At 28.5% G+C, this 25,199-nt stretch overlaps 1 protein-coding gene across 1 annotated transcript in view; it reads right to left on the bottom strand.

Moving 5' to 3' along the window:
- The window catches only part of LOC107444788 (uncharacterized), an 87,180-nt gene that overhangs the window by 50,998 nt on the left and 10,983 nt on the right, over nt 1-25,199 (bottom strand). Inside the window, exons 11-22 of the mRNA XM_087162771.1 lie at nt 19,633-19,782; nt 18,669-18,818; nt 17,693-17,842; nt 16,718-16,867; nt 15,742-15,891; nt 14,771-14,920; nt 13,809-13,958; nt 12,833-12,982; nt 11,863-12,012; nt 10,997-11,146; nt 10,129-10,278; nt 8,543-8,698 (exon numbers count right to left, since the gene is read on the bottom strand). Of these exons, the coding sequence (XP_087018897.1) occupies nt 8,543-8,698; nt 10,129-10,278; nt 10,997-11,146; nt 11,863-12,012; nt 12,833-12,982; nt 13,809-13,958; nt 14,771-14,920; nt 15,742-15,891; nt 16,718-16,867; nt 17,693-17,842; nt 18,669-18,818; nt 19,633-19,782 (1,806 nt within the window). The remainder of the gene's footprint in view (nt 1-8,542; nt 8,699-10,128; nt 10,279-10,996; nt 11,147-11,862; nt 12,013-12,832; nt 12,983-13,808; nt 13,959-14,770; nt 14,921-15,741; nt 15,892-16,717; nt 16,868-17,692; nt 17,843-18,668; nt 18,819-19,632; nt 19,783-25,199) is intronic.

Raw genomic sequence — 25,199 nt, 5'->3', positions numbered from 1 at the left:
TGAAGCTCAAGTCGTTGAATGGTTAAAACAAGGAATAGTGGAGCCCAGTTCTTCCGAATATTGTAGTCCCGTTGAAATAGTTAAGAAAAAAGACGGATCTCCTCGTATTTGCATAGATTATAGAAAATTAAATAAGATAATTGTCAAAGACAGATTTCCTCTCCCATTAATTGAAGACATTTTAGATAGACTACAAGACTAGAAAATTTTCAGTACAATTGATCTTAAGAACGGATTCCTACATGTCGATGTAAGTAAAGATAGTAGAAAATACATTTCTTTTGTGACACATGAAGGACAATATCAATTTCTTAATGTTCCTTTTGGACTATGCAACTCTCCCGCTGTATTTCAAAGATACATAAACACCATTTTCCGAACTTTGATTAATGAGGGTATAGTTTTACCATATTTAGACGACATAATTATTCTGTCTTCCTCTCTTGAAGAAGGTATTGAACGACTTAATCGGGTTTTGAATATTGCTAATGAATATGGACTTGATATTAATTTCAAGAAGTCCCATTTCTTAAAGAAGAGCATTGAATTTTTAGGTCATGCGATAGAGGATGGAAAAATATTCCTATCTACCTTGAAAACCAAAGCAGTTCTTAACTTTCCGGAGCCAACAAATTTGAAAAAAATTCATAGTTTTTTGGGATTGACCGGATACTTCAGAAAATTTATTCCGAACTATTCTATAATAGCTAGACCGCTGAGTGACCTGCTAAAAAAAGATCATAAGTTAATGTTTAGCATTGAAGAAAAGAAAGCGTTTAATCAATTAAAATCTTTGTTAGCCCAAAATCCTGTTCTTTCAATATATAACCCTAAATACGAAACCGAGTTACACCCAGACGCCAGCTTAGAAGGATATGCTGCCATTTTAATGCAAAAACCCCCTGATGAAAAACATTTTCACCCCACTTACTATATGAGTCGAAAAACGACTGATGCTGAAAAAAAATATTCCAGCTACGAACTTGAAGCTCTTGCTATCGTAGAAGCCCTCAAGAAATTTCGCATCTATCTGTTAGGTATTCCATTCAAAATAATTACTGACTGTGCTGCTTTTGAAAAGACTATGCCAAAACGAGATTTGTCGACTCGTGTAGCTCGTTGGGCACTTTTGCTGCAAGAATTCAACTACATAATTGAGCATCGTTCTGGAAATAAGATGGCTCACGTAGACGACCTTAGTCGATCTCCAATTAATGTATTTTGTGTTACCATCGATAATATTTCACCAGGACTCAGGTCAGCCCAAGATAAAGATACTGGAATTAAGACTATAAAAGAACTACTTAAAATTTCGAATTATGAAGATTATTGCAATAGAAAAGGAATTTTGTATAAATTTTTTGATGGCAAAGAATTGGTGGTTGTGCCAGAAAATATGCAAATCGAAATTATAAGAACAGCTCATGAGAAAGGACACTCTGGAATTGAATATACGGAAAAAAATCGAAGAATATTATTTCATACCCAAACTTAGACAGAAAATAGAAAACATCATAGCAAATTGTGTTCATTGCATACTGGTGAATCATAAAAGAGGAAAGAAAGAAGGACTATTGCATCCATTGCATAAAGAAGATATGCCTTTGAAAACTTTTCATATTGATCATCTCGGACCTTTGGAGAGCACCCATAAAAATTATAAATATGTGTTAGCGATAATATATGCTATTACCAAGTTTATATGGATTATCCTACGTCAGCTGAAACTTTAGCAAAATTAGAAATCCAAAAAACTGTATTTGGAAGTCCTTCCCAAATAATTTCAGATAGGGGAAAACATTTACCTCCAGTGAAATTGCTGATTATTTCTCGAAAGAAAATATTAAACATCATTTAATAACAACAGGTTTACCAAGAGCTAACGGAGGAGTAGAGCGTATTAATCAAAACATCATATCGATTCTTTCAAAATTATCCATAGAAAATCCAGCTGAATGGTACAAGCATATGTAGGAACATCATATGTCACATGTCTATTCATATTATTTTTATGAGAGTTGCGAATGGCAACAGATCAAAAAAAAATAATAAAAAAAATGAGTGTTTTAAAAAATGTCTGCTGATCATTTTATCCTGTAACTCTGTTGCGTACAACTGGTGACCCGGATTTTTGACATGACTACAAAAAACAGTGAAAAGATCGAAGCAACGATCGTCATGGACGCCGAAGCTAATAAAGTAAGCATTAAAATTCCACCTTTTTGGAGAGAGAAACCCGACATTTCGTTTTACCAAGTAGAAGCACAGTTTCAAATAAATAAGATCACAACTGAAGAAATCAAATTTAATTATTTGATATCCCAACTGGAACCGAAGTATGTAGAAAATATTTTGGACATTATTAAAGACACTAAGCCTAACAAATATACCTTGGCGAAAGAAAGACTTTTAAATACGTTTAAGGAAAGCGAAAACAAGGGAATTCAGCGCTTAGTTACAGGATTAGAACTTGGAGATTGCAAGCCAAGCCAACTTTTGCAAAAAATGAAAAATTTAGGAGCAAACGATTTTTCAGAAAAAGTGTTAAAATCTTTATGGCTTGATAAAATGCCGAATTTTATACGAAATATTCTGCTTGTCAGTGAAGAAAGTTTAGATAAACTGTCTACGATGGCGAATAAAATTCACGAAATGAAAACTGGGGAAGAAATATGTACTGTTTCACCAAATGTTACCTACAATGATGCTTTAATTGCACGAATAGCAGCATTAGAACAGAAAATTGATTCACTGCAAATAAATGACCGTAGTAGATCTAAATTTAGAAATAATTACCGAAATACATCTCGAAGTCGCAGTCATTCAATAAAAGCATTCAATAGGAAAGGTAAATATTGTTACTACCATTTTAAATTTGGTTCAAAATGTTTACCTGGTAAATGTCGCCAACCATGTTCTTATGATTCTGATGCGGAAAACAGGGAAAAGCAGTAGACTTGGCGGCAGATTCTGCTGCTGAGGAAATAAATGATTGCCGTAAATTTATATTGCATGTTCGAGATAGGAATACTGGAATAAACTTCCTTATCGACAGTGGAGCCGATGTCAGTTTATTACCATTACCCGCCAATAAAAGTTATCAAAGTGCAAGCGATAATAAACTATATGCAGCAAATGGATCCGAGATTACAACCTATGGAATCAAAATATTAACTGTTGATTTAGGACCTCGCCGCTAATTTAATTTCCCCTTTATTATAGCAAAATTAATAAAGGAATAATAGGGGCCGATTTCCTTAATAAGTTTAATTTATTGATTGATTTATTAATTTATTTAAAGAAAAAAGATTAATTGATGGAGTAACCAATTTAATAGTTAAAGGAGAAGTTTCTTCAATATGCATGACGGAAACAATTTCCACTATGGATAAAAATTCTAAGTTTTCTGAATTATTCTCTTCATATCCAAATTTAACTCAGCCAAACGTATTAATTAGTGATGCTGAACATGAAATTCGACATTTTATCACCACAACGGGAAAATCTGTGTTTTCTAAGGCACGACAATTAGATCCAAAAAAATTGAAAATAGCCAAAGAAGAATTTCAATTCATGCTAGACAACGGGATTATTAGACCTTCAAAATCGCCCTGGGCAAGTCCATTACATATGGTTAAAAAGAAGGATGGGTCTTACAGACCATGTGGAGATTATAGAAGACTAAACGACCAAACAATACCAGACCGATATCCAATACCAAGAATCGAAGATTTCAATCATATTTTAAAAGACACCAAAGTATTTTCTAAATTCGATTTATTTAAAGCTTATTATCAACTTCCTATAAATGAAGAGGACAAACAAAAAACTGCAATAATTACCCCTTTCGGACTCTTTGAATTCAACGTTATGAGTTTCGGCCTCAGAAATGCACCTTCAACGTTTCAACGCTTCATAAATGACGTTCTGTGTGGACTTGATTTCGTTTTTCCTTATGTAGACGATATATTAGTGGCATCTCGAAACAAAGTAGAGCATCAATCTCATTTAAAGCAACTTTTTGATAAATTAGATAAATATGGCCTCAGAATTAATATCTCCAAGTCAGTCATTGCTGTGGAGAAATTGGAGTTTTTGGGATATGAAATCAGTTTGGAAGGATCTGAGCCCCTTTCCCTAACAGTAGAAGCAATCCATAATTACAAGTTGCCAAAAACTATACGTGAACTGAGAACCTTTCTTGGTCTAATAAACTATTATAGACGATACATCAAAGACGCTGCTAAAACACAAGTAATTCTCCACGAATATTTGAAAGGAGCTCATAAAAATGACAAAAGAAAAATAATGTGGACAAGCTATTAACATGTTTGAAAAATGCAAACAAGACTTATTATGTAGCCTTGCTAACATATCCGAAGTTTGAATTACCTCTATGCCTTTGCTCAGATTCTTCAGATTTCGCAATCGGATCTGTATTGGAACAATACGAAAATGGTGCTTGGAAACCGATAGCTTTCTATTCAAATATTTTAAATGATACACAGAAATCATATAGTACCTACGACAGAGAATTATTAGGGATATATCTTTCTGTAAAGCATTTCAAACATCTATTAGAAGGTCGAGAATTTACTATATTTACAGACCATAAGCCACTGGTGTTTGCCTTCAAACAAAAAAATGAAAAAGCATCTCCAAGACAAAATAGACATCTCCAGTACATATCCCAGTTTTCGACTAACCTTCAACACATTATTGGCAAAAATAATATCGTCGCAGACGCGTTATCTCGAATTCAAGAAGTAACTAGTGTAGATTATGACAAAATTGCTGATGATCAAAGTAGTGATGAAAAATTAAAACAACTAATGCAATCAGACACAACCTTAAAATTTAAACAACAACCACTGCAGTCTGGTAAATTTCTATGGTGTGATATCTCTACTAATAAAATTAGACCATATATACCTAAAAATTCAAGAATAATTATTTTCAAGCAGATACATGGTTTATCTCATCCAGGAATCAGATCAACTATCAAACAGATAGCGTCAAGATTTATTTGGCCTGGAATTCGAAAAGATGTTCGAATTTGGGCACAATCCTGTATTGATTGCCAAAAAAACAAAATTTCAAAACATACTAAATCCCAGTTTGGAGAATATCAACAACCCGATGAAAGATTTAACGAGATACATATTGACCTAATTGGACCGTTACCCCCATCCAATGGAAACAGATACTATTTGACTTGTATTGACCGTTTTACAAGCTGGATAGAAGTAGTTCCTATACCTGATATCAAAGCTGAAACAGTCGCCAGATGTTTCTATGAAAATTGGATAGTTAGATTTGGAGTGCCATACAGAGTAATTACCGATAGAGGATCACAGTTTGATTCTGAAACGTTTAAATCTCTTACCAACTTACGTGGAGTAAAAATCAACAGAACAACTGCATATCATCCTCAGTGCAATGGCAAAATTGAGCGTCAACATCGTACATTGAAAACTGCAATAAAGGCACACAACTCTATTAAATGGTCTGAAACTCTTCCTACTGTCTTACTTGGTCTCAGAGCTGCTCTACGCGATGACACCAACTATTCAATATCTCAGATGGTTTATGGTAAATGCATTAAACTTCCTGGTGAATTTTTTGATAACTCAAAAGTGACAACATCCACGAAAAACTTTATTAGCAATCTTCAACATCAAATGGAAACATTAAAACCTTTAGAGTCAAAATATTTCAAAAGGAACAAAGTATTTGAGGACAAAGATTTAAGTTCTTGTTCACATGTTTTTATGCATATTGATAGAGTCAGGAAGCCATTAGAGTCTCCTTATCAAGGACCCTATAAAGTGATGGATAAGACAGAAACGTGTTTTGTAATTAGTTATAAAGGAAAAAACGTAAGCATTTCAATAGACAGGCTTAAACCAGCTTATCTACTGAATTCTGAAGATGAGAATCCAGATTACGATGAAAACGTAAAAGCTGCAAAACCTAACGAATGTTTAACATCAAATAAATTACAAGAAAAGGCAGTCAATCCCGAGAAAAATGTTAAAATGTCTAGATTTGGCAGAAAAATAAAAAAGCCTGTTCGCTTTTTAGAACAAAACTGTATTAATTAGATACATATACATTTATTTTATATATATATTTTTTATTGCATTGAAACTAGAATGGTATAATTTGTATATATGTTATATTAATATCTTGTATATATGTTTTCGTATTATGATGAGTCATTATGTAGTACAATTTTTGAACTGTATATATGCTGTTATATAATCATTATATGACAAATTTGACATACTTGCCTAGCATCGTAACTTAGTTACTGGTGAGGGAGTATTGTAGGAACATCATATGTCACATGTCTATTCATATTATTTTTATGAGAGTTGCGAATGGCAACAGATAAAAAAAAATAATTAAAAAAAATGAGTGTTCTAAAAAATGTCTGCTGATCATTTTATCCTGTAACTCTGTTGCGTACACATACAAATAAAGTTCAACAAGCGATAAATTCAACCTATCAAAGAAGCATAGACACTACTCCATTCGAATTGCTTTTTGGGACAAAAATGAACACTAATGGACTGGGAAAACTAAAGGAAATGATCGAAATTGAATTTCAGTCTCAGTTTGACGCCCAAAGAGAGGAACTAAGAAAAAACGCAAAGCAACAAATTTTTAAAATTCAACAGGAAAATAAAAATACCTATAATTTAAGAAGAAAGGAGCCAAAATCCTACGAAATTGGAAATTTGGTCGCCATCAAAAGAACCCAATTTGGACCTCATTTGAAGCTAAAACCTAAGTACCTTGGCCCCTACAAAATAACAAGAGTAAAAGGAGGAAATACCTATGATGTAGTAAAAGAAGGGAATCACGAAGGATCCAACTGCTCGACAACGTGTGCGGAGTATGTTAAATCATGGAGCAGTTGCCAAGAAAAATTTTAGTGCTTGCCAAGACAAAAAATAAAGACGGTAATTTTTGAAAATGAAAAATAATTGCTAAAGAAGTGAATTTGATTTTTTTAAAGAAGACAAAAGAATTTAAAGACGAAAGACGTAAAAGAAGACAAAAGAATTTAAAGACGAAAGACTTTAAAGAAGTAGAAGAATTTAAAGACGTAGAAGAAGTTCAAGACGAAAGACGTTAAAGAAAAAAAGACGAAAGACGTTAAAGAAAAAAAGACGAAAGACGTTAAAGAAAAGAATAGACGAAAGATGTCAAAAAAAAAGACGAAAGACGTTAAAGAAAAAAAAAGACGAAAGACGTTAATGAAAAAAAAAAGACGAAAGACATTAAAGAAAAAAAAAGACGAAAGACGTTAAAGAAAAAAAAGGACGAAAGATGTTAAGGAAGAATTGTTGAAGAGGAAACAAAAGACTTGTAAAGACAGAAGAGTGAACGTGCCTGAACCGATTGACTCTTACTCGAAAGATTTTTTTATGAAAGATACTAACCTAAAACATTTATTTTTCAGTTATCAATTTTATTTTTCAGTCTGTTCTGCTCCTTCTTTTTTATTCTTTTTAGAGTCGCAGGAGGACAAGCCGAAATGCAGGATGGCCGATTCTGTAGTGCCAGTCCCTATCTGTAGTGTCAGTTCCGATCTATAGTGCCAGTTCCTGTGCTGTAAGCTGATCTAGCTAGAAATCCAACCAGATTATGTAAGCTGCAAGTTAGACTCCGTCCGATTTTCCCTAAGACACGAGAGACACGGGAGCGCGTTGTGGATCAAACCAAAAAGGAGACGCTTATGGATTCCAGAGAGGAGTAGCATTGATAATTTTCTTTTAACTTCACGAAGACGAACTCTTCTATTTTGGTGTTATTTATGTGTTTGTTTATCTTCCATCTTTATGTAAATTTAGCGTTTAGTATATGTTTTGTTAAAGTACAGTGTCTCTCATTTTCAAAGACGATCACTCATGCCGTCCCCACATATATATACATTTTAAATAATGTTATCACCTTTTGACGAAAAATTACTGGAACCTAAATTCAAATAAAACTGCCTTCTTGATTTTCAAAAAAAAATTTACTCAAAAAAACTAATAAAATAAATATTGAGAATGATTAAATCTAAACGTATATTTAAAATGAGGAACACACTTTCTGTAGAATCTAGACAGAAAAAAAAACAAAATCAGATAAAAGGACAAAAAATATTCTTCAGAAACAAAATCCTTTCTGATTATTGCTAATATATCCGTCGAAATTATAAATGTATATACTTGAAAAATATCTATTATTATTAGCAGAAGCTTTATATATTCATTTCTATTATAATTCAAGAATGTTGAAAATCAGAATCATCTAAAGATTACTTTATGACAATGGTTAATACTAAACATTTAAGAAAAAAAAATCATTTTTCAGACATCCTTCCTAAACAATGAAGAAATTTTGAACAAATTTTAGAATTGGGAAAAAAATGCTCCCTGCGGCCAATGTCGAAATTTGAAAATCACATTTGGTATTTGATTTATAAGACAGAGAGGCACTGGCACCCAATGAAACTCTTCCCTTTTTTTATTTATATGCATATTACCTTTACATAGTTTCGTCTCAGTGTCTTCTCTATATCCATCAATACAAGAACCACAAACATACTCCGATTTATTCTCCGGCTTATTTGTGCAACTTCTTTTTCTATTGGAACAGTCTTCATTTCCCCCTTCATCTCTACATCCCAGAATCTCTACAACTAAATAATTTTTAGCTATTATTATAAAGAAATAATTATGATAATATTCATTACAATAATACAATATTAGCTTCCGAGGTCATATTTTTTTGTAAAATTATATATATTTTTTTATTTAAATCAAATGCCATCACCTTTTGACCATAAATCACGCGGCGCAAAATTCAAATCAAACAGCTTTCCTTATTTTTTGCAAAAATTGCACTAAGAAAATTTATAAAATAAATATTATGAAAGATTAAATCTAAACGTAAACTTGAAATGAGGAGCTCACTTTCTGTTGAGCGTAGACAGCAAAAAAAAAACAGAATAAGAAAAAGGACGAAAATGTTCCAGCGAAAATAAGTCCTCTCTAGATAATGCTAATACATCCGTCGAGTTTATATATGTATATTCTTGAAGTACATCTAATATTGAAAGTATAATCTTTATTTATCCATTTCTATAATATTTTATAATGTGAAAGAAACAGAATCCTCCAAAGATTACTTCATGACAATGGTTAATACTAAACATTTAAGAAAAAAATCATTTTTTAGACATCTCTCCTAAACAAATTAGAAACTTTGAACAAATTTTGGAATAGGGAAAAAATTGCTCCCTCTGGCCAGTGTCAAAATATGAAAATCCCTTTTGGTATTGGATTTATAAGACAGAGAGGCACATACGCCCACTGAAACTATTCCCTTTATGGATTATTACGTATATTATAATATATATTACGTATATATATTCCGCACTTTATAACAATGGTAAATACAAAACATTTAAGAAGAAAAAAAATCATTTTTATAAAATCATCATCATATATTTATTTTCATTTTTATCTCCTAAACAAAGTTGGAATTTCGAAAAAAAAAAATTAGGATTGGAAATAAAAATGCTCCTGCCGCCAATGTCGAAATATAAAAATCACGTTTAGTTTTGAATTTATACGATATAAAGGCACAAACACCCACCAAACTCTTTCCTTTATAGATTATTACCGTCAGATGGGGTGACTTTGTGAAACGAAGGGAGACTTTGTGTAAACTGTTAATTATTAAATAACTAACATTATAATAAGTAAAAACAAAAAATATACATGATTTTTTATCTCAATTGATAAGACTTTTAATGTATAACCTACATTCCAGACCCGGATAACTAGAATTTCTTCAACCAAGCAGACGTTCCAGTCTCCGATTTTGCAACGTTAAAAAATTTGAAACTGTTTTTTACTTGAGCTGACAATTTTATGAGAACGATGATATTTACATTGCCAGTACTTGGTAAACCATTAGTTCGTTATGTTGTCGACTCAAATAAGTTGATACTGAGCTTACAAAAATGCCCCTAGATGGCAGGACACAAAAATCGAAAAAATGACAGTTCGCACAAAGTAACCCCTCGATGCGCAAAGTCATCCCATCTGACGCTATGTATATTACCTATGCATAGTTTCGTCTCTGAATCTTCTCTATAACCATCAATACAAGAACCGCAAACGTACTCCGATTTTTTCTCCAGCTTATTTGTGCAACTTCTTTTTTTATCGGAGCAGTCTTCATTTCCCCCTTCATCTCTACATCCTAGAACCTCTGCAAGTAAATAATATTTAACTATTATTGTAAAGAGATAATACTGTTAATATTCATTACAATAATAGAACATTAGCTTTCGAGGTCTTATTTTTGCTGAAAATAATATTTTTAAATGTTTAATTCATTTGTTATCATCTTTTGACAAACAATTACTTGGAACTGAGATGAAATAAAACACCCTTCTTAATTTGATTTTTTCATAAGAATTTTACTAAAGGAACGTAATAAAATAAATAATAAGAAAATAAAATCTAAACGCATTTTCAAAATGAGGAACTTACTTTCGGTTGAATCTGGACAAGATCAAAACAGGTTAAGAAAACCGGACAAAAAATGATCCAGCAAAATAAAGTCCTTTCTGAATATTGATAATATATCTGTCGAGTTTAATCATGTATATACTTGAAAAATATTTAACATTGAGAGTAAAAGCTTTATTTACTCATTTCTATTATATTTCATAAATGGGAAAGAAACAGAATCCTCTAAAGTTTACTTTCTGACAATGGTTAATACTAAACATTTACGAAAAAATTCATTTTTTAGACATTTCTAATAAGCAAAGTTGGAATTTAGAAGAAAAAAAATTAGAAATAAAAATGATCCTGCAGTCAATGTCGAATTTTCAAATTCACATTTGGTTTAAATTTTATAAGATAGAGAGACACAAACCGCCGCTCAAGCTCTTTCAATTTTAGATTATTATGTATATTACCAATGCATAGTTTAGTCTCTGTATCTTCTCTATATCCATCAATACAAGAACCGCAAACATACTCCGATTTTTTCTCCAGCTTATTTGTGCAACTTCTTTTTTTATCGGTGCAGTCTTCTTTTCCCCCTTCATCTCTACATCCCAGAACCTCTACAAGTAAATATAATATTTAACAATTAATGTAAAGAGATAATACTGTTAATATTCATTACAATAATAGAATATTAGCTTTCGAGGTCTTATTTTTTTGAAAATTAATATATTTTATGTTTACATGAAATGTTTTCATCTTTTGACAATAAATTACAGGGTGCTCAATTCAAAAAGAACAGTCTCCTTGATTTTATAAAAAAATTGTAATTAAAAAAATATGATAAAATAAATAATAAGAAATATTAGATCTAAACGTAAATTTAAAATGAGGAACTTACTTTCGGAAGAATCTGGACAGGAAAAAAAGAGAAAAAGAATACCGGACAAAAAACGTTACAGCGAAATAAAGTCCTTTCTGATTATTGATAATACATCTGTCGAGTTTAAGCATGTATATACTTGAAAAATATTTAACATTGAGAGTAAAAGCTTTATTTATTCATTTCTATTATATTTCACAAATGTGAAAGAAACACAATCCTCTAAAGATTACTTCAAGACAATGATAATACTAAATATTTAAGAAAAAATTCATTTTTTAGACATTTCTTCTAAACAGAGAAGAATTTTTGAACAAATTTTAGATTTGGAGAAAAATGCTCCCTGCCGTTAATGTCGAAATTTGAAAATCATATTTGGTATTTAATTTAAAAGACAGAGAGGCACTGACGCCTAATGAATCTCTTGCCTTTTTTTATTCATATGTATATTACCTTTACATAGTTTCGTCTCAGTGTCTTCTCTATATCCATCAATACAAGAACCACAAACATACTCCGATTTCTTATCCGGCTTATTTGTGCAACTTCGTTTTTTGTCGGAGCAGTCTTCATTTCCCCCTTCATCGCTACATCCTAGAACCTCTAAAAAATAGCATTAAACTATTATTGTAAAGAAATAATAGTGTTAATATTCATTACAATTATAGAATATTAGCTTCAGAGGTCTTATTTTTGTTAAAACTTATATTACTTTTTGTTTAAATAATATTTAACTATTAATGTAAAGAAATAATACTGTTAATATTCATTAAAATAAAAGAATATTAGCTTCTCAGGTCTCATTTTTCTGAAAATTAATATATTTTATGTTTAAATGAAATGTTTTCATCTTTTGACAATAAATTAGAGGGTGCTCAATTCAAATAAAACAGTCTCCTTGATTTTATAAAAAAGTTGTAATGAAAAAATATGATAAAATAAATAATAAGAAATATTAGATCTAAACGCATATTTAAAATGAGGAACTAACTTTCGGAAGAATATGGACTGGAAAAAAAGAGAATAAGAAAACCGGATTAAAATTTCCAGCAAAATAAAGTCCTTTCTGATTATTGATAATACATCCATTGAGTTTATACATTTATATAATAGAAAAATATATAACATTGAGAGTAAAAACATTATTTATTCATTTCTATTATATTTCATAAATGTGAAAGAAACAGAATCCTCTAAAGATTACTTCAAGACAATGATAATACAAAATATATAAGACAAATTCATTTTTTAGAAATTTCTTCTAAGCAGAAAAGAATTTTTGAACAAATTTTAGATTTGGAAGAAAATGCTCTCTGCGGTTAATGTAGAAATTTGAAAATCATATTTGGTATTTGATTTAAAAGACAGAGAGGCACTGACGCCTAATGAATATCTTGCCTTTTTTTATTCATATGTATATTACCTTTACATAGTTTCGTCTCAGTGTCTTCTCTATATCCATCAATACAAGAACCACAAACATACTCAGATTTCTTATCCGGCTTATTTGTGCAACTTCTTTTTTTGTCGGAGCAATCTTCATTTCCCCCTTCATCGCTACATCCTAGAACCTCTAAAAGTAAGTAATATTAAACTATTACTGTAAAGAAATAATACTGTTAATATTCATTACAATTATAGAATATTAGCTTCCGAGGTCTTATTTTTGTTGAAACTAATATTATTTTTTGTTTAAATAATTTTTAACTATTATTGTAAAGAAATAATAATGTTAATATTCATTACAATAATAGAGTATTGGCTTCTCAGGACTTATTTTTTTGAAAATTAATACATTTTTTGTTTATATGAAATGTTATCACTTTTTGAAAATAAATTACAGGGTGCTACATTCAAATAAAGCAGTCTCCTTGATTTTATACAAAAATTGTAATAAAAAAATATGATAAAATAAATAAAAAGAAATATTAGATCAATACGTATATTTAAAATGAAGAACTTACTTTCGGAAGAATCTGGACAGGAAAAAAAGAGAATAAGAAAACCGGACCAAAAATGTTCCAGCAAAATAAAGTCTTTTCTGATTATTGATAATACATTCGTCGAGTTTATATATTTATAAAAAAGAAAAATATTTAACATTGAGAGTGAAAAACTTATTTATTAATTTCTATTATATTTCATAATTGTGAAAGAAACAGAATCCTCTAAAGATTACTTCAAGACAATGATAATACAAAATATTTAAGAAAAAATTCATTTTTTAGGAATTTCTTCTAAGCAGAAAAGAATTTTTGAGCATTGTTTTGATTTGGAAAAAAATGCTCTCTGCGGTTAATGCAGAAATTTGAAAATCATATTTGGTATTTGATTTAAAAGACAGAGAGGCACTGACGCCAAATGAATCTCTTGCCTTTTTTTATTCATATGTATATTACCTTTACATAGTTTCGTCTCAGTGTCTTCTCTATATCCATCAATACAAGAACCACAAACATACTCCGATTTCTTATCCGGCTTATTTGTGCAACTTCTTTTTTTGTCGGAGCAATCTTCATTTCCCCCTTCGTCGCTACATCCTAGCACCTCTAAAAGTAAGTAATATTAAACTATTATTGTAAAGAAATAATACTCTTAATATTCATTACAATTATAGAATATAAGCTTCCGAGGTCTTATTTTTGTTGAAACTTATATTATTTTTTTTCCAAATAATATTTAACTATCACTGTAGAGATATAATACTGTTAATATTCATTACAATAATAGAGTATTGGCTTCTCAGGACTTATTTTTTTTGAAAATTAATGCATTTTTTGATTAAATGATTTGTTATCACCTTTTGAAAATAAATTATAGGGTGCTACATTCAAATAAAACAGTCTCCTTGATTTTATACAAAAATTGTAATAACAATATATGATAAAATAAATAAAAAGAAATATTAGATCAATACGTATATTTAAAATGAGGAACTAACTTTCGGAAGAATATGGACTGGAAAAAAAGAGAATAAGAAAACCAGATTAAAATTTCCAGCAAAATAAAGTCCTTTCTGATTATTGATAATACCTCCGTCGAGTTTATATATTTATGTAATAGATTAAAAGTAGAAGCTTTATTTATTCATTTCTATTATACTTCATAAATGTGAAAGAAACAGAATCCTCTAAAGATTACTTCAAGACAATGATAATACTAAATATTTAAGAAAAAATTCATTTTTTAGACATTTCTTCTAAACAGAGAAGAATTTTTGAACAAATTTTAGATTTGGAGAAAAATGCTCCCTGCCGTTAATGTCGAAATTTGAAAATCATATTTGGTATTTAATTTAAAAGACAGAGAGGCACTGACGCCTAATGAATCTCTTGCCTTTTTTTATTCATATGTATATTACCTTTACATAGTTTCGTCTCAGTGTCTTCTCTATATCCATCAATACAAGAACCACAAACATACTCAGATTTCTTATCCGGCTTATTTGTGCAACTTCTTTTTTTGTCGGAGCAGTCTTCATTTCCCCCTTCATCGCTACATCCCAGAACCTCTAAAAAAATAACGTTAGACTATTATTGTAAAGAAATAATAGTGTTAATATTCATAACAATTATAGAATATTAGCTTCAGAGGTCTTATTTTTGTTAAAACTTATATTACTTTTTGTTTAAATAATATTTAACTATTAATGTAAAGAAATAATACTGTTAATATTCATTACAATAAAAGAATATTAGCTTCTCAGGTCTCATTTTTTTGAAAATTAATATATTTTATGTTTAAATGAAATGTTTTCATCTTTTGACAATAAATTAGAGGGTGCTCAATTTAAATAAAACAGTCTCCTTGATTTTATAAAAAAGTTGTAATGAAAAAATATGATAAAATAAATAATAAGAAATATTAGATCTAAACGCATATTTAAAATGAGGAACTAACTTTCGGAAGAATATGGACTGGAAAAAAAGAGAATAAGAAAACCGGATTAAAATTTCCAGCAAAATAAAGTCCTTTCTGATTATTGATATTACATCTGTCGAGTTTAAGCATGTATATACTTGAAAAATATTTAATATTGAGAGCAAAAGATTTATTTATTTATTTCTATTATATTTCATAAATGTGAAAGAAACAGAATTCCCTAAAGATTACTTCAGGACAATGGTAATATTAAATATTTAAGAAAAGTATAATTTTTTAGACATTTCTTCTAAGCAGAAAAGAATTTTAAACAAATTTTAGATTTGGAAAAAAATGCTCCCTGAGGTTAATGTCGAAATTTTAAGATCATATTTGGTATTTGATTTAAAAGACAGAGAGGCACAGACGCCCAATGAATCTCTAGCCTTTTTTTATTCATATGTATATTACCTATACATAGTTTCGTCTCAGTGTCTTCTCTATATCCATCAATACAAGAACCACAAACATACTCCGATTTCTTATCCGGCTTATTTGTGCAACTTCTTTTTTTGTCGGAGCAATCTTCATTTCCCCCTTCATCGCTACATCCTAGAACCTCTAAAAGTAAGTAATATTAAACTATTATTGTAAAGAAATAATACTGCTAATATTCATTACAAATATATAATATTAGCTTCCGAGGTCTTATTTTTGTTGAAACTATTATTATTTTTTGTTTAAATAATATTTAACTATTATTGGAAAGAAATAATACTGTTAATATTAATTACAATAATAGAGTATTGGCTTCTCAGGACATATTTTTTTGAAAATTAGTACATTTTTTGTTTAAATGAAATGTTATCACCTTTTGAAAATAAATTACAGGGTGTTCCATTCAAATAAAACAGTCTCCTTGATTTTATGAAAAAATTGTATTAAAAAAATATGATAAAATAAATAAAAAGAAATATTAGATCAATACGTATATTTAAAATGAAGAACTTACTTTCGGAAGAATTTGTACAGGAAAAAAAGAGAATAAGAAAACCGGACAAAAAATGTTCCAGCAAAATAAAGTCCTTTCTGATTATTGATAATACATCCGTCGAGTTTATATATTTATATAATAGAAAAATATTTAACATTGAGAGTAAAAACATTATTTATTCATTTCTATTATATTTCATAAATGTGAAAGAAACAGAATCCTCTAAAGATTACTTCAAGACAATGGTAATATTAAATATTTAAGAAAAGTATAATTTTTTAGACATTTCTTCTAAACAGAGAAGAATTTTGGAACAAATTTTAGATTTGGAGAAAAATGCTCCCTGCCGTTAATGTCGAAATTTTAAAATCATATTTGGTATTTAATTTAAAAGACAGAGATGTACAGACGCTCAATGAATCTCTAGCCTTTTTTTATTCACATGTATATTACCTATACATAGTTTCGTCTCAGTGTCTTCTCTATATCCATCAATACAAGAACCACAAACATACTCCGATTTCTTATCCGGCTTATTTGTGCAACTTCTTTTTTTATCGGAGCAATCTTCATTTCCCCCTTCATCGCTACATCCTAGAACCTCTAAAAGTAAGTAATATTAAACTATTACTGTAAAGAAATAATACTGTTAATATTCATTACAATTATAGAATATTAGCTTCCGAGGTCTTATTTTTGTAGAAACTAATATTATTTTTTGTTTAAATAATTTTTAACTATTATTGTAAAGAAATAATAATGTTAATATTCATTACAATAATAGAGTATTGGCTTCTCAGGACTTATTTTTTTGAAAATTAATACATTTTTTGTTTATATGAAATGTTATCACTTTTTGAAAATAAATTACAGGGTGCTACATTCAAATAAAGCAGTCTCCTTGATTTTATACAAAAATTGTAATAAAAAAATATGATAAAATAAATAAAAAGAAATATTAGATCAATACGTATATTTAAAATGAAGAACTTACTTTCGGAAGAATCTGGACAGGAATAAAAGAGAATAAGAAAACCGGACCAAAAATGTTCCAGCAAAATAAAGTCCTTTCTGATTATTGATAATACATCCGTCGAGTTTATATATTTATAAAAAAGAAAAATATTTAACATTGAGAGTAAATGACTTATTTATTTATTTCTATTATATTTCATAAATGTGAAAGAAACAGAATCCTCTAAAGATTACTTCAAGACAATGATAATACAAAATATATAAGAAAAATTCATTTTTTAGAAATTTCTTCTAAGCAGAAAAGAATTTTTGAACAAATTTTAGATTTGGAAGAAAATGCTCTCTGCGGTTAATGTAGAAATTTGAAAATCATATTTGGTATTTGATTTAAAAGACAGAAAGGCACTGACGCCTAATGAATATCTTGCCTTTTTTTATTCATATGTATATTACCTTTACATAGTTTCGTCTCAGTGTCTTCTCTATATCCATCAATACAAGAACCACAAACATACTCAGATTTCTTATCCGGCTTATTTGTGCAACTTCTTTTTTTGTCGGAGCAATCTTCATTTCCCCCTTCATCGCTACATCCTAGAACCTCTAAAAGTAAGTAATATTAAACTATTACTGTAAAGAAATAATACTGTTAATATTCATTACAAATATAAAATATTAGCTTCCGAGGTCTTATTTTTGTTGAAACTAATATTATTTTTTGTTTAAATAATTTTTAACTATTATTGTATAGAAATAATATTGTTAATATTCATTACAATAATAGAGTATTGGCTTCTCAGGACTTATTTTTTTGAAAATTAATACATTTTTCGTTTATATGAAATGTTATCACTTTTTGAAAATAAATTACAGGGTGCTACATTCAAATAAAGCAGTCTCCTTGATTTTATACAAAAATTGTAATAAAAAAATATGATAAAATAAATAAAAAGAAATATTAGATCAATACGTATATTTAAAATGAAGAACTTACTTTCGGAAGAATCTGGACAGGAATAAAAGAGAATAAGAAAACCGGACCAAAAATGTTCCAGCAAAATAAAGTCCTTTCTGATTATTGATAATACATCCGTCGAGTTTATATATTTATAAAAAAGAAAAATATTTAACATTGAGAGTGAAAGACTTATTTATTAATTTCTATTATATTTCATAATTGTGAAAGAAACAGAATCCTCTAAAGATTACTTCAAGACAATGATAATACAAAATATTTAAGAAAACATTCATTTTTTAGGAATTTCTTCTAAGCAGAAAAGAATTTTTGAGCATTGTTTAGATTTGGAAAAAAATGCTCTCTGCGGTTAATGTAGAAATTTGAAAATCATATTTGGTATTTGATTTAAAAGACAGAGAGGCACTGACGCCTAATGAATCTCTTGGCTTTTTTTTTTCATATGTATATTACCTTTACATAGTTTCGTCTCAGTGTCTTCTCTATATCCATCAATACAAGAACCACAAACATACTCCGATTTCTTATCCGGCTTATTTGTGCAACTTCTTTTTTTGTCGGAGCAATCTTCATTTCCCCCTTCGTCGCTACATCCTAGCACCTCTAAAAGTAAGTAATATTAAACTATTATTGTAAAGAAATAATACTCTTAATATTCATTACAATTATAGAATATAAGCTTCCGAGGTCTTATTTTTGTTGAAACTTATATTATTTTTTTTCCAAATAATATTTAACTATCATTGTAGAGATATAATACTGTTAATATTCATTACAATAATAGAGTATTGGCTTCTCAGGACTTATTTTTTTTGAAAATTAATGCATTTTTTGATTAAATGATTTGTTATCACCTTTTGAAAATAAATTATAGGGTGCTACATGCAAATAAAACAGTCTCCTTGATTTTATACAAAAATTGTAATAACAATATATGATAAAATAAATAAAAAGAAATATTAGATCAATACGTATATTTAAAATGAGGAACTTACTATCGGAAGAATCTGGACAGGAAAAAAAGAGAATAAGAAATCCGGACAAAAAATATTCCAGCAAAATAAAGTCCTTTCTGATTATTGATAATTCATCCGTCGAGTTTATATATTTATATAATAGATTAAAAGTAAAAGCTTTATTTATTCATTTCTATTATACTTCATAAATGTGAAAGAAACAGAATCCTCTAAAGATTACTTCAAGACAATGATAATACTAAATATTTAAGAAAAAATTCATTTTTTAGACATTTCTTCTAAGCAGAAAAGAATTTTTGAACAAATTTTAGATTTGAAAAAAAATGCTCCCTGCGGCTAATGTCGAAATTTGAAAATCATATTTGGTATTTGATTTAAAAGACAGAGAGGCACTGACGCATAATGAATCTCTTGCCTTTTTTTATTCATATGTATATTACCTTTACATAGTTTCGTCTCAGGGTCTTCTCTATATCCATCAATACAAGAACCACAAACATACTCCGATTCCTTATCCTGCTTATTTGTGCAATTTCTTTTTTTTTCGGAGCAGTCTTCATTTCCCCCTTTATCTCTACATCCTAGAACCTCTATAAGTAAATAATATTTAACTTTTATTGTGAAAAATAAATCTCTTAATATTCATTACAATTATAGAATATTAGCTTCCGAGGTCTTATTTTTGTTGAACCTAATATTATATCTTGTTTAAATAATGTTTAACTATTATTGTAAAAAATTAATACTGTTACTATTCATTACAATAATAGAATATTAGCTTCTCAGGACTTATTTTCACGAAAATTGATATATTTTTTGTTTAAATGAAATGTTATCATCTTTTGACAATAAATTACAGGTTGCTCAATTCAAATGAAACAGTCTCCATGATTTTATAAAAAAAATTGTATTTAAAAAAATATGATAAAATAAATAATAAGAAATATTAGATCTAAACGTTTATTTAAAATGAGGAACTCACTTTCTGCAGAATCTGGAAAAGAAAAAAACAGAATAAGTAGAAAAGACAAAAATTGTTCCTGCGAAATAAAGTCCTTTCTGATTATCGTTAATGCATCCGTGGAGTTTATAGATGTATATACTTGAAAAATATGTAATATTGACGGCAATAGCTTTATTTATTCTTTTCTATCATATTTCATAAATGTGAAAGAGGCAGAATTGTCTAAAGATTACTTTATGACAATGGTTAAGACTAAACATTTAAGAAAAAAATCTTTTTCCTGACATCTCTCTCCCAAACAAAGAAGAAATTTTTACTATATTTTAGAATTTTGAAAAAAATGCTCCCTGTGCCCTATGTGAAATTTGAAAACCACATTTGGTATTTGATTTATAAGGCAAAGAAGCACTAACGCCGGATGAAACTCTTCCCTATTTTTATTAATGTGTATAATATCTTTACATTGTTTCGTCTCAGTGTCTTCTCTATATCCATCAATACCAGAACCGCAAACATACTCCGATCTCTTTTCCGGCTTATTTGTGCAACTTTTTTTTATTTTTTTTATCGGAACAGTCTACACTTCCCCCTTCATCCTTACATCCTAGACTCTCTACAAATAAATAATATTTAACTATTATTGTAAAGAGATAATACTGTAATTATTCTTTACAATAATAGAATATTTGCTTCCGAGGTCTTATTTTTGTTGAAACTATTATTATTTTTCGTTTAAATCAAGTGATATCAACTTTTATCCAAATATTACTGGGTGCTCAATTTAAATAAAACAGCCTGCTTGATTTCTTACAAAAGTGTTCTAAAAAAAGTAACAAAATAAATAATAAGAAAGATTATATCTAAACTTTTATTTAAAATGAGGAACTCACTTTCTGCAGAAACTGGTAAAGAAAAAAACAGAATAAGAAGAAAAGACAAAAATTGTTCCTGCGAGATAAAGTCCTTTCTAATTATTGTTAATGCATCCGTGGAGTTTATAGATGTATATACTTGAAAAATATCTAATATTGAGAGCAAAATCTTTATTTATTCATTTCTATTATATTTTAAATATGATTACGAAACAGAATTATCTAAAGAGTACTTTCTGACGAAGGTTTATACTAAACATTTAAGAAAACATTTGTGACATCTCGCCTGAACAATGCAGAATTTCTGAACAAATTTTCGAAAAGGAAATAAAAATGCTTTTTGCGGCTCATGTCAGAATTAAAAATCTGTATTAATTTTTGAAAACAGAGTCGCATTGCCGCTGGCTCAAACTTTTCTCTTACTAGATTATATAGTAAATTATCTTTGCATAGTTTCGGATCTATATCTGCTTTATATCCCTAAATACAAGATCCGCAAATATACTTTAATTTTTTGTCCGGCTTATTTGAGCAACTTATTTTTTGACCTGAGCAATGCTCACTTCCCTTTTCATCTCTATGTCCTAGAATCTCTGCTAATAAATATAAGTTACATTTTATTATATCGAAAATTTTATTATAATATTTTTTTCATTATTACCCCATTAGTCTCCGAGGCACTTATTGATGGAAAATGTAATTTTTTTTTTCAAGTTTTTCAAATTTCAATTACAATATTTATTAACTTCTGCATATTGATTGCGGGGTGCTCAAATAAAATAAAGCCAATCCCCTTGATTTCTTTCAAAATCCATACACAAAAAAATTAATGAGATATATATTGAGAAAGAATAAATCTAAACATGTATATACAATAAGCCCTTAAGAAAAAAGCATTACTTGACGTTCGCTGATGTCGTCATTTTAGACAATGCGGTCTATTACTTACGTGTTTTTCTAAAATAGAATTGTACCCATAGTTTGTGATATTATTTTCAGTGCTATTAAATAAGACTGTTAAATCTAACAATCAACATGTACAATTGTAACTTATTAGTAGTAATTCCCCTTTTTTTGTTCATAAATATCTGCTCATTTGTACCGGTACTTTCACGACGTTTAAAAGTCAATGTTTTTGTGCTATTTATTTAAATTTTATTTTTTCATTAGTTTAGCGAAATTCTCCTATTTTTCTGCAGTGTTAACAACTTTTATAATATTTTAAAAAAACATTTTTCATCATCATTTTAAAATTATGTTTTTTGGTTGTTTGCCTTCATGGGGATCAAACTATAAACCCTTCCGTTGAAGTATTCTGATTGTATGTTTTCATTATTACAATATAACATACGAACCAGATTGAAAATTACCTATGCTTTTTAAAAACAAATTTCAATGGTATAAAATGAAACTAATTCAGCTACTATCTTTCAGTTGAACGGCGAAATATTTTTTTGTAGTTAAGACATAGATAGTTCAAATTTATGGTTAAGTTATATTTCATTTTAACTTGAATATGTACGTGTATCTTTTGATGTTATTAGGTACTACCATTATTTCTATTGCTATATGATGTACAATAAAAAATAAATAAATTAACTTGTTATTATTGTACAAAAATTGCTTTAAAAAATAATATTTTGCCTTACTCTACCAGTAAATATTATATTCTGTTTTCTGTGAGAAGAAAATGTCCCTTTTACCATAGCATATTAAATATAAATGATAACGATGCATTTTATTTTTTTGGTCAACACAATTAGTACAAACTGTATTTTAAACTGTGTATTAAAATTAATCTGTTAATTCAGTGTATCTTCTTTTAAATCTAATATTAGCCACCCCTGAAACCATTTTTTTCACCTTGTATTACAAATTTGTATCGAATATCAAGGTGGTTGGTTGATTTGAAAAAAAAATAGAAAATAATGAATTCGACCTTTACCAATGCTTACGTTTAAAATACGAGTGAAATTAAGTATGGCTTTAAATTACTAGATAAAGAATAGGCCAATTGAATTTATTAGTTTTCATTTAAGATTCAATATTCATATTTTTTCAATATTTTATCTGTACCAGAATTCTAAATTGCAGGACTCTTAACTTGTCAAAAAAATATGTGATAGGTAAAAGAAAACTGCTTTAGGAGGCATTTTCAACGTATGTACGTATGATTTAAGCATATATAAGCCTCTTTGGTTTACAAATTTGCTCATAATTTGAGGTGCACGAAGATTCAATTAAAAAACAATAATTTTAGGGCTTTATAGCTTTTATTGTAGGACTTTTTGGGAAAAATAAATGTATGCAAAACATTTATTTTCATTGCATCATCGCGTATATATATTGTAGGCTAGATGAAAAATCAATAAATTATTGCTAGTGCTAATTACAAATACTTAGTTTCTAATTCATGTATTTATAATTCAAAAATTTACAGTTCAGTAGTCTAGGTACTGAAGTGTTCAATATTTTCAAATCTCGTTTCTATTTTAGGCTTATTAAAACCAGTTTATATGCCTTCAGGATAATAAGGAAATGTGCAAAGCATCACCCAGAAGACAGAATTTTCTTCTTTTTTCTTTTTCTTTTTCAATAGACTTTTAATAAGGCGAAGTATAATGAGCTTTAGACGGATTCCAAACTGTTAGAAATAAAACAGGCAAATTGAGCAATGAATCATGCTTTTTACAATTAGTCTAAAAGTATGTATGCACAATGCAAAAAGCCTAAAATGAACAATAACCCTAGAATTTGTATGATGCTATTCAAAATGGCGACTGCTGTTACAAGTGATCTGCGGTAATATGCTAGTATGTTACGCTACTATCTATCTACCTATCTATGCTACAGTTAGTATGCTACTATCAACAAGCAGAAATACCTGCGTAACAGTATAGAATTTTTCATATTAAGTGCTTGGTGCTTACGTAGTGATTGAAAGTTAGATTTTTACATAATTTGTTTATTTTTTCATTTGTTCAGTTATTTTTTTCATTTGCTTACTCATTTATTTAATTATGTATTATTTATTTATTTAATTTGTGTATTCATTTATTTAATTAAATATATATATAACTAAAATCCGAATTTAAATTTTAGTATTGAGAAATTCTTCAAAAATTTCATTGGACTATCTGTATTAAAATGCCCTACTAATTTTTTTTAATCTTTTAAAATTTAAAGATTTAAAAAAAACTGTTAAACATTCACCACGCTAATCAAGTATACTGATCACACGTTTTTTTTTTTTAGTTCAATGCACCAACAACGCTGGAAGTAAGAAATTCTTTTTCTTAACAAATTTCTGAAATAAGAAAATTAATTTGTCTTTTATGATTAGATTTGATTACTGTAATTATGTTAGTTATTTTTTAAATAACAGTTGCATGTTCTAGTTATACTTAGATGAGTAATAATTGCATAATATTTTCATTTTGTATTTGCGTGTACACATTTTATACGAAAATCAAAATTTATTTACGAGTTACAGCTTTCTTTTATGTAGCTTAACTCATTTTGTCTCTTATAACTTGATTTCTCAACTGTAGTTTTATTAGTAATTTTTTAGATAGTATTTAGGTACGTTTTTTGGATACTATGTGATTCTTATGCGTTTCGAAAAAACAGTTGCATACTTTAGTAATATTTAAATGAGTAATAGTTGTTAATGAATAAGGTTTACATTTTTTACTTGTTCAAATTTTATACAAAAAAAAAACAAAATTTACTTATGATTTATAGCTTTCGTTTATGTAGATTAAACAATATTTCTTTTATCATTTGATTTTATTTCTGTAATTCAATTAGTACTTTTTTAGATATAATTTAGATTAGTTATTGGATATTTGATGACTCTTACGAATTTTAAAATTACAGTTATATGTTTCAGTTATATTTCGATGAGTAATAGTTGCATTAATGAATAAAAATTCATTTTTTTACTTGTACACATTTTATTTAAAAATCAAAACTTATTTACACTGTCTACAATGTAAAGATAGATTTTTAACAACGGCTTGTTCTCAATTAATTTCAAACACCATTCATTATTTTTATTCAAACCTAACACAAACAGCAGACAGAAAATTAATAGCACATTTTCAAATTGTTAAATAAAATATTATATTAATTTTTTCATGCGAACAGTACAGTAAAACAATAAGTTTCA

The sequence above is a fragment of the Parasteatoda tepidariorum genome, chromosome 5, assembly GCF_982258835.1.
Source record: "Parasteatoda tepidariorum strain Cologne lab strain chromosome 5, Ptep-v5.0, whole genome shotgun sequence".
Lineage (NCBI taxonomy): Eukaryota > Metazoa > Arthropoda > Arachnida > Araneae > Theridiidae > Parasteatoda > Parasteatoda tepidariorum.
This window is presented reverse-complemented; position numbering and strand designations above follow the sequence as displayed.